Here is a 17,683-nt window from a genome sequence, read left to right on the forward strand (position 1 = left end):
GTTAGGGACATCACCGACTCTTTCATACATGTCACTGATTTGTGCATATAACTTTTTTAGGAAAAATAAGCGAAACTTCAAAATATCATATAATTTTACATTCGATTGTAATAAAATTTTCAATGTTGTGCATGTTTGATTTTCCTCTATTGAAAATACATGTACATCAAAACCCGTTTGTACTGGAAATTTAGTTTTAAGTAATTGTTCACCTTGCCAATATCATCTGTCTGATCATTTCATCCTTTGCATAGTGGATTGGTAGGCAATCTGCTTCATCCTTAATATCAATCCTGGCTCCATGTTCTAAGAGATAGAACACCAATGCGTTTTCAGGAGATAACCTGCCACTGTAGTATTCTTTGGATACCTGCAACGGATGATTAATTTAGTTTGTGTGGTAATTATAGTATTGAAAACTAATTAGTCCATAAAGTGTTGATGTCATTAATTATGTAATAGGCTCAATGATAAAGCAATTTATGGTATGAATTAAATATTTACTTTCTCACAAATTTAATAAAGTGAAAAATAGTCTCTTATATGCTTTTTCGTTATATGTTTGTATCGTATTGCAATTAGCAGCGGATGCCAGAAATGCCATGATAATCGTACTTCGTTGACTTAAATGTTTTAAAATCCAAGTGTACACTAAAAATTGAGGCAAAGGTCTTTTCCAAGACTAACCTTTCTGAGTGTTTCGGTGTATTCAACATTCTTTTTCTTTTGGTAGCATAATTTGATAGCTTTATGAAGACATGTCTGACCGTCATTAGACTGTACATTGAGATCAAATCCTTTAGCAATCATCCTCTCAATGATGGATGTAAGTCCGTGCATCACAGCTAGATGGATGGCCACTGAATCATTCTGGATTGACAAAATTATATAAACGTAGTAGAAAAATTAGCATTCTTGTAAATTGTAGGGAGAGCAGCATAAAATCTTCCATGAATATCAAACTGAAATAATTAACTCTTATTTTTTAATGGTAATCAAAGTACTGTTTTTTCTGTTGTACTGTTTTCCGAATGTTGCAGAACAAGCAAGTTTGCAAATATACATCAATATTCTATACAGTTTAAAAGGCTCCTTCATTTTCAATTATTTGCATAATGACCAAACGGCACTTTTTCAGCTATTTATAACTCCGTCAAAGAAAAATTTAAAGGATGTATGTATCGCCTACCTTAGCATCCCTGTTGTCAACTGGAAGATCACATCGTTGACTGATCAGATATTTGATGACGTCAGTATGGCCTAATCTAGCAGCAATGTGTAATGCAGTCTGACCATTATTATCCTCTTTAACAATCTCAGCTCTCTTACTGATCAGATATTTGATGACGTCAAGATGCCCATTGGAAGCAGCAATGTGTAATGCAGTCTGACCATCTTTATCCTCCTTATTGACCTTAGCTCCTCCACTGATCAGATATTCGATGACGTCAATATGACCACTGGAAGCAGCACTGTGTAATGCAGTCCAACCATTTTTGTCCTTCTTATTGACCTCAGCTCCCTTACTGACCAGATATTTCATGACGTCAATATGATCATTGGAAGCAGACCTGTGTAATGCAGTCTGACCATCATTATCCCCATTTTTTACATCAGCTCCTTTACTGATCAGATATTTGATGACATCAATATGCCCATCGAAAGCAGCACTGTGTAAAGCAGTCATTCCATTTTTATCCTTCTCATTGATCTCAGCTCCTTCACTAATCAGATATTTGATGACATTAATATGTCCATTGAAAGCAGCACTGTGTAATGAAATCCAACCACTTTTATCCTTCTTGTTGATCTTAGCTCCCTTAATAATAAGATGTTTGATGGCGTCAATATGACCATTGGAAGCAGCACTGTGTAATGCAGTCTCACCATCATTTTCCCCTTTATTGACCTCAGCTCCTTTACTGATCAGATAATTGATGACATCAATATGCCCATTGGAAGCAGCAGTGTGTAATGCAGTCCAACCACTTATATCCTCCTTATTGACCTCAGCTCCCTTACTGATCAGATATCTGATGACGTCAGTATGACCATTAGAAGCAGCACTGTGTATTGCAGTCCGACCATTATTATACTCCTTATTGACCTCAGCCCCTTCACTGATCAGATATTTGATGACGTCAGTATGACCATTGGAAGCAGCACTGTGTATTGCAGCCAGACCATCATTATCCTCCTTAACGACCTCAGCTCCCTTACTGATCAAAAATGTAGTGACGTCAAGATGCCCATTGGAAGCAGCAATGTGTAATGCAGTCCAACCACTTCTATCTTCCTTAATGACCTCAGCTCCCTTACTGATCAGATATTTGATGACGTCAATGTGCCCATCGGAAGCAGCACAGTGTAATGCAGTCAAACCACTTCTATCCTCCTTATTGACCTCAGCTCCTTCACTGATCAGATATTTGATGACGTCAATATAACCATTGGAAGCAGCACTGTGTAATGCAGTCCCACCACTTTTATCCTCCTTATTGACCTCAGCTCCTTCACTGATCAGATATTTGATGACGTCAGTATGACCATTGGAAGCAGCACAGTGTATTGCAGTCAGACCATCATTATCCTCCTTAAAGACATCAGCTCCCTTATCGATCAGATATTTGATGGCATCAATATGCCCATTGGAGGCAGCACTGTGTAATGCAGTCCGACCATCATTAAACTCCTTATCGACCTCAGCCCCTTCACTGATCAGATATTTCATGACGTCAATATTACCATTGGAAGCAGCACAGTGTAATGGAGGCCGACCATCATTATCCCCCTTATTGACCTCAGCTCCTTTACTGATCATATGTTTGATGACATCAATATGCCCATCGAAAGCAGCAATGTGTAATGCAGTCCAACCATTTTTATCCTCCTTATTGACCTCAGCTCCTTCACTGATCAGATATTTGATGACGTCAATACGACCAATGGAAACAGCACTGTGTAATGCAGTCTGACCATTATTATCCCCCTTATTGACCTCAGCTCCATGGCTCATCAGATATTTGATGACGTCAATACGACCATTCTCAGCAGCACTGTGTAATGCAGTCCGACCATTATTATCCTTCTTATTGACCTCAGTTCCATTACTGATCAGATATTTGATGACTTCAATATGGACTAACCTAGAAGCAATGTGTAATTCTGTCTGACCATCTCTTTCCCCCTTATTGACCTCAGCTCCTTCACTGATCAGATATTTGATGACGTCAAGATGCCCATTGGAAGCAGCAATGTGTAATGCAGTCTGACAATCTTTATCCCCTTTATTGATCTTAGCTCCTCCACTGATCAGATATTCGATGACGTCAATATGACCATTGGAAGCAGCACTATGTAATGCAGTCACACCATTTTTGTCCTTCTTATTGACCTCAGCTCCATTACTGATCAGATATTTGATGACTTCAATATGGCCTAACCTAGAAGCAATGTGTAATGCTGTCTGACCATCTCTTTCCCCCTTATTGACCTCAGCTCCTTCACTGATCAGATATTTGATGACGTCAAGATGCCCATTGGAAGCAGCAATGTGTAATGCAGTCTGACAATCTTTATCCCCTTTATTGACCTCAGCTCCCTTACTGACCAGATATTTCATGACGTCAATATGATCATTGGAAGCAGACCTGTGTAATGCAGTCTGACCATCATTATCCCCATTTTTGACATCAGCTCCTTTACTGATCAGATATTTGATGACATCAATATGTCCATCGAAAGCAGCACTGTGTAATGCAGTAATTCCACTTTTATCCTTCTCATTGATCTCAGCTCCTTCACTAATCAGATATTTGATGACATTAATATGTCCATTGAAAGCAGCACTGTGTAATGAAAACCAACCACTTTTATCCTTCTTGTTGATCTTAGCTCCCTTAATAATAAGATGTTTGATGGCGTCAATGTGACCATTGGAAGCAGCACTGTGTATGGCAGTCTCACCATCATTTTCCCCTTTATTGACCTCAGCTCCTTTACTGATCAGATAATTGATGACATCAATATGCCCATTGGAAGCAGCACTGTGTAATGCAGTCCAACCACTTATATCCTCCTTATTGACCTCAGCTCCCTTACTGATCAGATATCTGATGACGTCAGTATGACCATTAGAAGCAGCACTGTGTATTGCAGTCCGACCATTATTATACTCCTTATTGACCTCAGCCCCTTCACTGATCAGATATTTGATGACGTCAGTATGACCATTGGAAGCAGCACTGTGTATTGCACTCAGACCATCATTATCCTCCTTAACGACCTCAGCTCCCTTACTGATCAAATATGTGATGACGTCAAGATGCCCATTGGAAGCAGCAATGTGTAATGCAGTCCAACCACTTCTATCCTCCTTATTGACCTCAGCTCCTTCACTGATCAGATATTTGATGACGTCAATGTGCCCATCGGAAGCAGCACTGTGTAATGCAGTCAAACCACTTCTATCCTCCTTATTGACCTCAGCTCCTTCACTGATCAGATATTTGATGACGTCAATACGACCATTCTTAGCAGCACTGTGTAATGCAGTCCGACCATTATTATCCTTCTTATTGACCTCAGTTCCTTCACTGATCAGATATTTGATGACGTCAGTATGACCATTGGAAGCAGCACAGTGTATTGCAGTCAGACCATCATTATCCTCCTTAACGACCTCAGCTCCCTTATCGATCAGATATTTGATGACATCAATATGCCCATTGGAAGCAGCACTGTGTAATGCAGTCCGACCATCATAATACTCCTTATCGACCTCAGCTCCTTCACTGATCAGATATTTCATGACGTCAATATGACCATTGGAAGCAGCACAGTGTAATGGAGTCCGACCATCATTATCCCCCTTATTGACCTCAGCCCCTTCACTGATCATATATTTGATGACATCAATATGCCCATCGAAACAAGCACTGTGTAATGCAGTCCAACCACTTTTATCCTCCTTATTGAGCTCAGCTCCTTCACTGATCAGATATTTGATGACGTCAAAACGACCAATGGAAACAGCACTGTGTAATGCAGTCTGACCATTATTATCCCCCTTATTGACTTCAGCTCCATGGCTGATCAGATATTTGATGACGTCAATACGACCATTCTTAGCAGCACTGTGTAATGCAGTCCGACCATTATTATCCTTCTTATTGACCTCAGCTCCATTACTGATCAGATATTTGATGACTTCAATATGCCCTAACCTAGAAGCAATGTGTAATTCTGTCTGACCATCTCTTTCCCCCTTATTGACCTCAGCTCCTTCACTGATCAGATATTTGATGACGTCAAGATGCCCATTGGAAGCAGCAATGTGTAATGCAGTCTGACCATCTTTATCCCCTTTATTAACCTCAGCTCCTTTACTGATCAGATATTTGTTGACATCAAGATGCCCATTGGAAGCAGCAATGTGTAATGCAGTCTGACCATCTTTATCCCCTTTATTGACCTTAGCTCCTTCACTGATCAGATATTTGATGACGTCAGTATGACCATTGGAAGCAGCAAAGTGTATTGCAGTCAGACCATCATTATCCTCCTTAACGACCTCAGCTCCCTTACTGATCAGATATGTGATGACGTCAAGATACCCATTGGAAGCAGCACTGTGTAATGCAGTCCAACCGCTTCTATCCTCCTTAATGACCTCAGCTCCCTTACTGATCATATATTTGATGACGTCAATGTGCCCATTCGAAGCAGCACTGTGTAATGCAGTCAAACCATTTCTATCTTCCTTATTGACCTCAGCTCCTTCACTGATCAGATATTTGATGACGTCAATATGCCCATTGGAAGCAGCACTGGGTAATGCAGTCCCACCACTTTTATCCTCCTTTTTGACCTCAGCTCCTTCACTGATCAAATATTTGATGACATCAATATGCCCATTGGAAGCAGCACTGTGTAATGCATTCCGACCATCATTATACTCCTTATCGACCTCAGCTCCTTCACTGATCAGATATTTGATGACGTCAATGTGCCCATCGGAAGCAGCACTGTGTAATGCAGTCCAACCACTTCTATCCTCCTTATTGACCTCAGCTCCTTCACTGATCAGATATTTGATGACGTCAATATGACCATTGGAAGCAGCACTGTGTAATGCAGTCCCACCACTTTTATGCTCCGTATTGACCTCAGCTCCTTCACTGATCAGATATTTGATGACGTCAGTATGACCATTGGAAGCAGCACAGTGTATTGTAGTCAGACCATCATTATCCTCCTTAACGACCTCAGCTCCCTTATTGATCAGATATTTGATGACATCAATATGCCCATTGGAAGAAGCACTGTGTAATGCAGTCCGACCATTATTATACTCCTTATCGACCTCAGCTCCTTCACTGGTCAGATATTTCATGACGTCAATATGACCATTGGAAGCAGCACAGTGTAATGGAGTCCGACCATCATTATCCCCCTTATTGACCTCAGCCCCTTCACTGATCATATGTTTGATGACATCAATATGCCCATCGAAAGCAGCACTGTGTAATGCAGTCCAACCACTTTTATCCTCCTTATTGACCTCAGCTCCTTCACTGATCAGATATTTGATGACGTCAATACGACCAATGGAAACAGCACTGTGTAATGCAGTCTGACCATTATTATCCCCCTTATTGACCTCAGCTCCATGGCTGATCAGATATTTGATGACGTCAATGCGACCATTCTTAGCAGCACTGTATAATGCAGTCCGATCATTATTATCCTTCTTATTGACCTCATCTCCATTACTGATCAGATATTTGATTACTTCAATATGGCCTAACCTAGAAGCAATGTGTAAAGCTGTCTGACCATCTCTTTCCCCCTTATTGACCTCAGCTCCTTCACTGATCAGATATTTGATGACGTCAAGATGCCCATTGGAAGCAGCAATGTGTAATGCAGTCTGACCATCTTTATCCCCTTTATTAACCTGAGCTCCTTCACTGATCAGATATTTGATGACGTCAAGATGCCCATTGGAAGCAGCAATGTGTAATGCAGTCTGACCATCTTTATCCCCTTTATTGACCTTAGCTCCTTCACTGATCAGATATTTGATGACGTCAGTATGACCATTGGAAGCAGCAAAGTGTATTGCAGTCAGACCATCATTATCCTCCTTAACGACCTCAGCTCCCTTACTGATCAGATATGTGATGACGTCAAGATACCCATTGGAAGCAGCACTGTGTAATGCAGTCCAACCGCTTCTATCCTCCTTAATGACCTCAGCTCCCTTACTGATCATATATTTGATGACGTCAATGTGCCCATTCGAAGCAGCACTGTGTAATGCAGTCAAACCATTTCTATCTTCCTTATTGACCTCAGCTCCTTCACTGATCAGATATTTGATGACGTCAATATGCCCATTGGAAGCAGCACTGGGTAATGCAGTCCCACCACTTTTATCCTCCTTTTTGACCTCAGCTCCTTCACTGATCAAATATTTGATGACATCAATATGCCCATTGGAAGCAGCACTGTGTAATGCATTCCGACCATCATTATACTCCTTATCGACCTCAGCTCCTTCACTGATCAGATATTTGATGACGTCAATGTGCCCATCGGAAGCAGCACTGTGTAATGCAGTCCAACCACTTCTATCCTCCTTATTGACCTCAGCTCCTTCACTGATCAGATATTTGATGACGTCAATATGACCATTGGAAGCAGCACTGTGTAATGCAGTCCCACCACTTTTATGCTCCGTATTGACCTCAGCTCCTTCACTGATCAGATATTTGATGACGTCAATATGACCATTGGAAGCAGCACTGTGTAATGCAGTCCCACCACTTTTATGCTCCGTATTGACCTCAGCTCCTTCACTGATCAGATATTTGATGACGTCAGTATGACCATTGGAAGCAGCACAGTGTATTGTAGTCAGACCATCATTATCCTCCTTAACGACCTCAGCTCCCTTATTGATCAGATATTTGATGACATCAATATGCCCATTGGAAGAAGCACTGTGTAATGCAGTCCGACCATTATTATACTCCTTATCGACCTCAGCTCCTTCACTGGTCAGATATTTCATGACGTCAATATGACCATTGGAAGCAGCACAGTGTAATGGAGTCCGACCATCATTATCCCCCTTATTGACCTCAGCCCCTTCACTGATCATATGTTTGATGACATCAATATGCCCATCGAAAGCAGCACTGTGTAATGCAGTCCAACCACTTTTATCCTCCTTATTGACCTCAGCTCCTTCACTGATCAGATATTTGATGACGTCAATACGACCAATGGAAACAGCACTGTGTAATGCAGTCTGACCATTATTATCCCCCTTATTGACCTCAGCTCCATGGCTGATCAGATATTTGATGACGTCAATGCGACCATTCTTAGCAGCACTGTATAATGCAGTCCGATCATTATTATCCTTCTTATTGACCTCATCTCCATTACTGATCAGATATTTGATTACTTCAATATGGCCTAACCTAGAAGCAATGTGTAAAGCTGTCTGACCATCTCTTTCCCCCTTATTGACCTCAGCTCCTTCACTGATCAGATATTTGATGACGTCAAGATGCCCATTGGAAGCAGCAATGTGTAATGCAGTCTGACCATCTTTATCCCCTTTATTAACCTGAGCTCCTTCACTGATCAGATATTTGATGACGTCAAGATGCCCATTGGAAGCAGCAATGTGTAATGCAGTCTGACCATCTTTATCCCCTTTATTGACCTTAGCTCCTTCACTGATCAGATATTTGATGACGTCAGTATGACCATTGGAAGCAGCAAAGTGTATTGCAGTCAGACCATCATTATCCTCCTTAACGACCTCAGCTCCCTTACTGATCAGATATGTGATGACGTCAAGATACCCATTGGAAGCAGCACTGTGTAATGCAGTCCAACCGCTTCTATCCTCCTTAATGACCTCAGCTCCCTTACTGATCATATATTTGATGACGTCAATGTGCCCATTCGAAGCAGCACTGTGTAATGCAGTCAAACCATTTCTATCTTCCTTATTGACCTCAGCTCCTTCACTGATCAGATATTTGATGACGTCAATATGCCCATTGGAAGCAGCACTGGGTAATGCAGTCCCACCACTTTTATCCTCCTTTTTGACCTCAGCTCCTTCACTGATCAAATATTTGATGACATCAATATGCCCATTGGAAGCAGCACTGTGTAATGCATTCCGACCATCATTATACTCCTTATCGACCTCAGCTCCTTCACTGATCAGATATTTGATGACGTCAATGTGCCCATCGGAAGCAGCACTGTGTAATGCAGTCCAACCACTTCTATCCTCCTTATTGACCTCAGCTCCTTCACTGATCAGATATTTGATGACGTCAATATGACCATTGGAAGCAGCACTGTGTAATGCAGTCCCACCACTTTTATGCTCCGTATTGACCTCAGCTCCTTCACTGATCAGATATTTGATGACGTCAGTATGACCATTGGAAGCAGCACAGTGTATTGTAGTCAGACCATCATTATTCTCCTTAACGACCTCAGCTCCCTTATTGATCAGATATTTGATGACATCAATATGCCCATTGGAAGAAGCACTGTGTAATGCAGTCCGACCATTATTATACTCCTTATCGACCTCAGCTCCTTCACTGGTCAGATATTTCATGACGTCAATATGACCATTGGAAGCAGCACAGTGTAATGGAGTCCGACCATCATTATCCCCCTTATTGACCTCAGCCCCTTCACTGATCATATGTTTGATGACATCAATATGCCCATCGAAAGCAGCACTGTGTAATGCAGTCCAACCACTTTTATCCTCCTTATTGACCTCAGCTCCTTCACTGATCAGATATTTGATGACGTCAATACGACCAATGGAAACAGCACTGTGTAATGCAGTCTGACCATTATTATCCCCCTTATTGACCTCAGCTCCATGGCTGATCAGATATTTGATGACGTCAATGCGACCATTCTTAGCAGCACTGTATAATGCAGTCCGATCATTATTATCCTTCTTATTGACCTCATCTCCATTACTGATCAGATATTTGATTACTTCAATATGGCCTAACCTAGAAGCAATGTGTAAAGCTGTCTGACCATCTCTTTCCCCCTTATTGACCTCAGCTCCTTCACTGATCAGATATTTGATGACGTCAAGATGCCCATTGGAAGCAGCAATGTGTAATGCAGTCTGACCATCTTTATCCCCTTTATTAACCTGAGCTCCTTCACTGATCAGATATTTGATGACGTCAAGATGCCCATTGGAAGCAGCAATGTGTAATGCAGTCTGACCATCTTTATTCCCTTTATTGACCTTAACTCCTACACTAATCAGATAGTTGATGACGTCAGTATGACAATTGGAAGCAGCACTGTGTAATGCAGTCAAACCATTTCTAGCTTCCTTATTGACCTCAGCTCCTTCACTGATCAGATATTTGATGACGTCAATATGACCATCGGAAGCAGCACTGTGTAATGCAGTCCCACCAGTTTTATCCTCCTTATTGACCTCAGCTCCTTCACTGATCAGATATCTGATGACGTCAGTATGACCCTTAGAAGCAGCACTGTGTATTGCAGTCCGACCATAATCATCCTCCTTATTGACCTCAGCTCCTTCACTGATCAGATATTTGATGACGTCAGTATGACCATTGGAAGCAGCACAGTGTATTGCAGTCAGACCATCATTATCCTCCTTATTGACCTCAGCTCCCTTACTGATCAAATATGTGATGACGTTAAAATGCCCATTGGAAGCAGCAATGTGTAATGCAGTCACGCCAATTTTATTCTCCTTATTGACCTCAGCTCCTTGACTGATCAGATATTTGATGACGTCAGTATGACCATTGGAAGCAGCACAGTGTATTGCAGTCAGACCATTATTATCCTCCTTAACGACCTCAGCTCCCTTATCGATCAGATATTTGATGACATCAATATGCCCATTGGAAGCAGCACTGTGTAATGCACTCCGACCATCATTATACTCCTTATCGACCTCAGCTCCTTGACTGATCAGATATTTGATGACGTCATTATGACCATTAGAAGCAGCACAGTGTATTGCAGTCAGACCATTATTATCCTCCTTAACGACCTCAGCTCCCTTATCGATTAGATATTTGATGACATCAATATGCCCACTGGAAGCAGCACAGTGTAATGGATTCTGACCATTATTATCCCCCTTATTGACCTCAGCCCCTTCACTGATCATATGTTTGATGACATCAATATGCCCATCGAAAGCAGCACTGTGTAATGCAGTCCAACCACTTTTATCCTCCTTAATGACCTCAGCTCCCTTACTGATCAGATATTTGATAACTTCAATATGCCCTAACCTAGAAGCAATGTGTAATGCAGTCTGGCCATCTTTATCCCCCTTAATGACCTCAGCTCTTTCATTGATCAGATATTCGATGACGTTAATATGACCATTTAAAGCAGCACAGTGTAATGGAGTCCGACCATCATTATCCCCCTTATTGACCTCAGCCCATTCACTGATCATATGTTTGATGACATCAATATGCCCATCGAAAGCAGCACTGTGTAATGCAGTCCAACCACTTTTATCCTCCTTATTGACCTCAGCTCCTTCACTGATCAGATATTTCATGACGTCAAGATTACCATTGGAAGAAGCACAGTGTAATGGATTTTGACCATTATTATCCCCCTTATTGACCTCAGCCCCTTCACTGATCAGATATTTGATGACATCAATATGCCCATCGAAAGCAGCACTGTGTAATGCAGTCCAACCACTTTTATCCTCCTTATTGAGCTCAGATCCTTCACTGATCAGATATTTGATGACGTCAATACGACCAATGGAAACAGCACTGTGTAATGCAGTCTGACCATTATTATCTCCCTTATTGACCTCAGCTCCATGGCTGATCAGATATTTGATGACGTCAATACGACCATTCTTAGCAGCACTGTGTAATGCAGTCCGATCATTATTATCCTTCTTATTGACCTCAGCTCCATTACTGATCAGATATTTGATGACTTCAATATGGCCTAACCTAGAAGCAATGTGTAATGCTGTCTGACCATCTCTTTCCCCCTTATTGACCTCAGCTCCATTACTGATCAGATATTTGATGACTTCAATATGGCCTAACCTAGAAGCAATGTGCAATGCTGTCTGACCATCTCTTTCCCCCTTATTGACCTCAGTTCCTATACTGGTCAGATATTTGATGACGTCAAGATGCATATTGGAAGCAGCACTGTGTAATGCAGTCCAACCATTTCTATCTTCTTTATTGACCTCAGCTCCTTCACTGAACAGATATTTGATGACATCAATATCGGAAGCAGCACTGTGTAATGCAGTCCCACCACTTTTATCCTCCTTTTTTACCTCAGCTCCTTCACTTATCAGATATTTAATGACGTCAGTATGACCATTAGAAGCAGCACAGTGTATTGCAGTCAGACCATCATTATCCTCCTTAACGACCTCAGCTCCCTTACTAATCAGATATTTCATGACCTCAAGATTAGCATTGGAAGCAGCACTGTGCAATGCAGTCCGACCATTATTATCCTCCTTATCGACCTCAGCTCCCTTACTGATCAGATATTTGATAACTTCAATATGCCCTAACCTAGAAGCAATGTGTAATGCAGTCTGGCCATCTTTATCCCCCTTAATGACCTCAGCTCTTTCATTGATCAGATATTCGATGACATTAATATGACAATTGAAAGCAGCAAAGTGTAATGGAGTCTGACCATTATTATCCCCCTTATTGACATCAGCCCCTTCACTGATCAGATGTTTGATGACATCAATATGCCCATCGAAAGCAGCACTGTGTAATGCAGTCCAACCACTTTTATCCTCCTTATTGAGCTCAGCTCCTTCACTGATCAGATATTTGATGACGTCAATACTACCAATGGAAACAGCACTGTGTAATGCAGTCTGACCATTATTATCCCCCTTATTGACCTCAGCTCCATGGCTGATCAGAGATTTGATGACGTCAATACGACCATTCTTAGCAGCACTGTGTAATGCAGTCCGACCATTATTATCCTTCTTATTGACCTCAGCTCCATTACTGATCAGATATTTAATGACTTCAATATGGCCTAACCTAGAAGCAATGTGTAATTCTGTCTGACCATCTCTTTCCCCCTTATTGACCTCAGCTCCTTTACTGATCAGATATTTGATGACGTCAAGATGCCCATTGGAAGCAGCAATGTGTAATGCAGTCTGACCATCTTTATCCCCTTTATTAACCTTAGCTCCTTCACTGATCAGATATTTGATGACGTCAAGATGCCCATTGGAAGCAGCAATGTGTAATGCAGTCTGACGATCTTTATCCCCTTTATTGGCCTTAGCTCCTTCACTGATCAGATATTTGATGACGTCAGTATGACCACTGGAAGCAGCACTGTGTATTGCAGTCATACCATCATTATCCTCCTTAACGACCTCAGCTCCCTTACTGTTCATATATGTGATGACGTCAAGATGCCCATTGGAAGCAGCACTGTGTAATGCAGTCCAACCGCTTCTATCCTCCTTAATGACCTCAGCTCCCTTACTGATCAGATATTTGATGACGTCAATGTGCCCATTCGAAGCAGCACTGTGTAATGCAGTCAAACCATTTCTATCTTCCTTATTGACCTCAGCTCCTCCACTGATCAGATATTTGATGACGTCAATATGCCCATCGGAAGCAGCACTGTGTAATGCAGTCCCACCACTTTTATCTTCCTTATTGACCTCAGCTCCTTCACTGATCAGATATCTGATGACGTCAGTATGACCATTAGAAGCAGCACTTTGAATTGCAGTCCGACCATCTTTATCCTCCTTATTGACCTCAGCTCCTTCACTGATCAGATATTTGATGGCGTCAGTATGACCATTGGAAGCAGCACAGTGTATTGCAGTCAGACCATCATTATCCTCCTTAACGACCTCAGCTCCCTTATCGATCAGATATTTGATGACATCAATATGCCCATTGGAAGCAGCACTGTGTAATGCACTCCGACCATCATTATACTCCTTATCGACCTCAGCTCCTTCACTGATCAGATATTTCATAACCTCAAGATTACCGTTGGAAGCAGCACTGTGTAATGCAGTCCGACCATTATTATCCTCCTTATCGACCTCAGCTCCCTTACTGATCAGATATTTGATGACGTCAAGATGCCAATTGCAAGCAGCACTGTGTAATGCAGTCCGACCATTATTAGCCTCCTTAAAGACCTCAGCTCCCTTACTGATGAGATATTTGATAACTTCAATATGCCCTAACCTAGAAGCAATGTGTAATGCAGTCTGGCCATCTTTATCCCCCTTAATGACCTCAGCTCTTTCATTGATCAGATATTCGATGACGTTAATATGACCATTGAAAGCAGCACAGTGTAATGGAGTCTGACCATTATTATCCCCCTTATTGACCTCAGCCCCTTCACTGATCATATGTTTGATGACATCAATATGCCCATCGAAAGCAACACTGTGTAATACAGTCCAACCCCTTTTATCCTCCTTATTGAGCTCAGCTCCTTCACTGATCAGATATTTGATGACGTCAATACGACCATTGGAAGCAGCACTGTGTAATGTAGTCTGACTATTATTATCCCCCTTATTGACCTCAGCTCCATGGCTGATCAGACATTTGATGACGTCAATAGGACCATTCTTAGCAGCACTGTGTAATGCAGTCCGACCATTATTATCCTTCTTATTGACCTCACCTCCATTACTGATCAGATATTTGATGACTTCAATATGGCCTAACCTAGAAGCATTGTGTACTGCAGTCCGACCATTATTATCCTTCTTATTGACCTCAGCTCCTTTACTAATCAGATATTTAATGACGTCAAGATGCCCATTGGAAGTAGCAATGTGTAATGCAGTCTGACCATCTTTATCCCCTTTATTGACCTCAGCTCCTACACTGATCAGATATTTGATGACGTCAGTATGACCATTGGAAGCAGCACTGTGTATTGCAGTCCGACCATCATTATCCCCTTTATTGACCTCAGCTCCTTCACTGATCAGATATTTGATGACGCCAAGATGCCCATTGGAAGCAGCCGTGTGTAACGCAGTCTGACCATCTTTATCACCTTTATTTCCCTCAGTTCCTTCACTGATCAGATATTTGATGACGTCAATGTGACCATTGGAAGCAGCACTGTGTAATGCAGTCCAACCATTATTGTCCTCCTTAACGACCTCAGCACTCTTATTGATCAGATATTTGATGACGTCAAGATGCCCATTGGAAGCAGCACTGTGTAATGCAGTCCGACCATTATTATCCTCCCTAAGGATCTCAGCTCCCTTACTGATCAGATATTTGATGACGTCAATGTGGCCAAACCTAGCAGCACTGTGTAATGCAATCCGACCAATATTATCCTCCTTATTGACCTCTGCTCCTTGACTGATCAGATATTTTATGACGTCAATATGACCATTGGAAGCAGCAATTTCTAATGAAGTCCGACCAACTTTATCTTTCTTATTGACCTCTGCTCCCTTCCCGATCAGAGTTTCAATGACGTCAATTTGAGAATGGAAAGCAGCCCTGTGTAATGCAGTCCAACCACTATTATCCGCCTTATTGACATCAGCTCCTTGGCTTATCAAATAATTCATGACGTCAAACCGACCAAACTTAGCAGAACGGTTTAATGCAGTCCAACTATCATTATCCTCCTTATTGACCTCAGCTCCTTCACTGATCAGATATTTAATGACGGCAATATGACCATTGGAAGCAGCACTGTGTATTGCAGTCCGACCATCATTATCCTCCTAATTGACCTCAGCCCCTTCAACTGATCAGATATTTGATGACGTCAATATGACTCATCTCAGCAGCACGGTGTAGTGCAGTCCAACCATCATTATCCTCCTTATTGACCTCAGCTCCTTCACTAATCAGATATTTGATGACGTCAATATGACCATTGGAAGCAGCACTTTGTATTGCAGTCCGACCATCATTATCCTTCTTATTGACCTCAGCTCCCTCACTGATCAGATATTTAATGACGGCAATATGACCATTGGGAGCAGCACGGTGTATTGCAGTCCGACCATTATTATCCTCCTTATTGACCTCAGCCCCTTCACTATTCAGATATTTGATGACGTCAATATGACCATTGGAAGCAGCACTGTGTATTGCAGTCCGACCATCATTATCTTCCTTATGGACCTCAGCTCCTTCACTAATCAGATATTTGATGACGTCAATATGACCATTGGAAGCAGCACTGTGTATTGCAGTCCGACCATCATTATCTTCCTTATTGACCTCAGCTCCCTTACTGATCAGATATTTATTAACGGCAATATGAACATTGGAAGCAGCACGGTGTATTGCAGTCCGACCATCATTATCCTCCTTATTGACCTCAGCCCCTTCACTGATCAGATATTTGATGACCTCAATATGACTCATCTCAGCAGCACGGTGTAGTGCAGTCCAACCATGATTATCCTCCTTATTGACCTCAGCTCCTTCACTGATCAGATATTTGATGACGTCAATATGACCATTGGAAGTAGCACTGTGTAATGCAGTCCGACCATTATTATCCTCCTTAGCGACCTCAGCTCCCATACTGATCAGATATTTGATGACGTCAATATGACCTTTGGAAGCAGCACTGTGTAATGCAGTCAAACCACCATTATCCTCCTTATTGACCTCAGCTCCCTCACTGATTAGATATTTGATGACATCAATATGACCATTGGAAGCAGCACTGTGTAATGCAGTCAAACCACCATTATCCTTCATATTGAACTCAGCTCCCTTACTGATCAGATATTTAATGACATCAATATGACCAATTGAAGCAGTACTGTGTATTGCAGTCCGACAATCATTATCCTCCTTATTGACCTCAGCTCCTTCACTGATCAGATATTTGATAACGTCAATATGACCATTGGAAGCAGCACTGTGTAATGCAGTCCGACCATCATTATCCTCCTTATTAACCTCAGCTCCTTCACTGATCAGATATTTGATGACGTCAATATGACTATTGAAGGCAGCACTGTGAAATGCAGTCCGACCATTATTATCCTCCATATTGACCTAATCTCCTTGACTGATAGATATTTGATGACTTCAATATGATAATTTTGAGCAGCACGGTCTAATGAAGTCAAGCCATTATTATCCTCTTTTTTTAACCTTAGCTCCTTGACTTATCAGATATTTGATGACGTCAATATGACAATCGAAAGCAGCAATATGTAGTGCAGTCTGACCATTATCATCCTCCTAATATTGACCTCAGCTCCTTGATTGAAATTTGATGACTTCAATATGACCATTTTGAGTAGCACGGTGTAATGCAATCCGACCAACATGACCAATTTTATCCTCCTTATTGACCTCTGCTCCTTGAATTGTAATATTTTTAATGAAGACAATGACCTTTCTGAGCAGAATCGTGTAATGAAGTCCGACCATACATCTGTTAGTTCTGAGGAAAAAATGTTTTCGTTAGAATATTGTAGCTACAACTCTGAAACTTGTAATGTCTATTTTTAAATCTAGAATGTATAACTTTACAATTTTGTAAATGAATTTTGTTTTTATTTAGATGGATGTTATACCTTTTG

At 41.5% G+C, this 17,683-nt stretch overlaps 3 protein-coding genes across 3 annotated transcripts; all 3 read right to left on the reverse strand.

The window, feature by feature from the left end:
• Window positions 1-4,873, reverse strand: LOC135154542 (serine/threonine-protein phosphatase 6 regulatory ankyrin repeat subunit B-like). Its single transcript, XM_064101088.1, has 4 exons — window positions 3,593-4,873; window positions 1,190-3,394; window positions 688-870; window positions 1-370 (listed from the first exon to the last, which is right to left on the reverse strand). The coding sequence occupies exons 1-4, from the start codon at window positions 4,808-4,810 to the stop codon at window positions 209-211; spliced, it is 3,768 nt and encodes a 1,255-aa protein (XP_063957158.1). The 5' UTR covers window positions 4,811-4,873; the 3' UTR covers window positions 1-208.
• Window positions 4,874-4,896: 23 nt separating this feature from the next.
• Window positions 4,897-15,694, reverse strand: LOC135154337 (uncharacterized). Its single transcript, XM_064100452.1, has 2 exons — window positions 5,023-15,694; window positions 4,897-4,991 (listed from the first exon to the last, which is right to left on the reverse strand). The coding sequence occupies exons 1-2, from the start codon at window positions 15,692-15,694 to the stop codon at window positions 4,897-4,899; spliced, it is 10,767 nt and encodes a 3,588-aa protein (XP_063956522.1).
• A 178-nt stretch (window positions 15,695-15,872) lies between these two features.
• Window positions 15,873-17,144, reverse strand: LOC135154338 (putative ankyrin repeat protein RF_0381). The gene has a single exon (XM_064100453.1). The coding sequence runs from the start codon at window positions 17,142-17,144 to the stop codon at window positions 15,873-15,875; it is 1,272 nt and encodes a 423-aa protein (XP_063956523.1).
• Window positions 17,145-17,683: the final 539 nt, after the last annotated feature.

This window comes from Lytechinus pictus, chromosome 6 (assembly GCF_037042905.1).
Source record: "Lytechinus pictus isolate F3 Inbred chromosome 6, Lp3.0, whole genome shotgun sequence".
Lineage (NCBI taxonomy): Eukaryota > Metazoa > Echinodermata > Echinoidea > Temnopleuroida > Toxopneustidae > Lytechinus > Lytechinus pictus.

What these genes read in the sequence shown, in the direction of transcription:
- LOC135154542 (XM_064101088.1), bottom strand. Translation starts at nt 4,810, where the DNA reads ATGAAATATCTGATCAGTGAAGGAGCTGAGGTCGATAAGGAGTATTAT. An exon ending in TGGTCAGTAAGGGAGCTGAG is followed by an intron (nt 3,395 to 3,592) that starts GTCAATAAAGGG and finishes AATGGAGCTGAG; the next exon opens with GTCAATAAGAAGGACAAAAA. An exon ending in TTGACAACAGGGATGCTAAG is followed by an intron (nt 871 to 1,189) that starts GTAGGCGATACA and finishes TTGTCAATCCAG; the next exon opens with AATGATTCAGTGGCCATCCA.
- LOC135154337 (XM_064100452.1), bottom strand. Translation starts at nt 15,694, where the DNA reads ATGAATTATTTGATAAGCCAAGGAGCTGATGTCAATAAGGCGGATAAT. An exon ending in ACACAGTGCTGTTTCCATTG is followed by an intron (nt 4,992 to 5,022) that starts GTCGTTTTGACG and finishes ATATCTGATCAG; the next exon opens with TGAAGGAGCTGAGCTCAATA.
- LOC135154338 (XM_064100453.1), bottom strand. Translation starts at nt 17,144, where the DNA reads ATGGAGGATAATAATGGTCGGACTGCATTTCACAGTGCTGCCTTCAAT.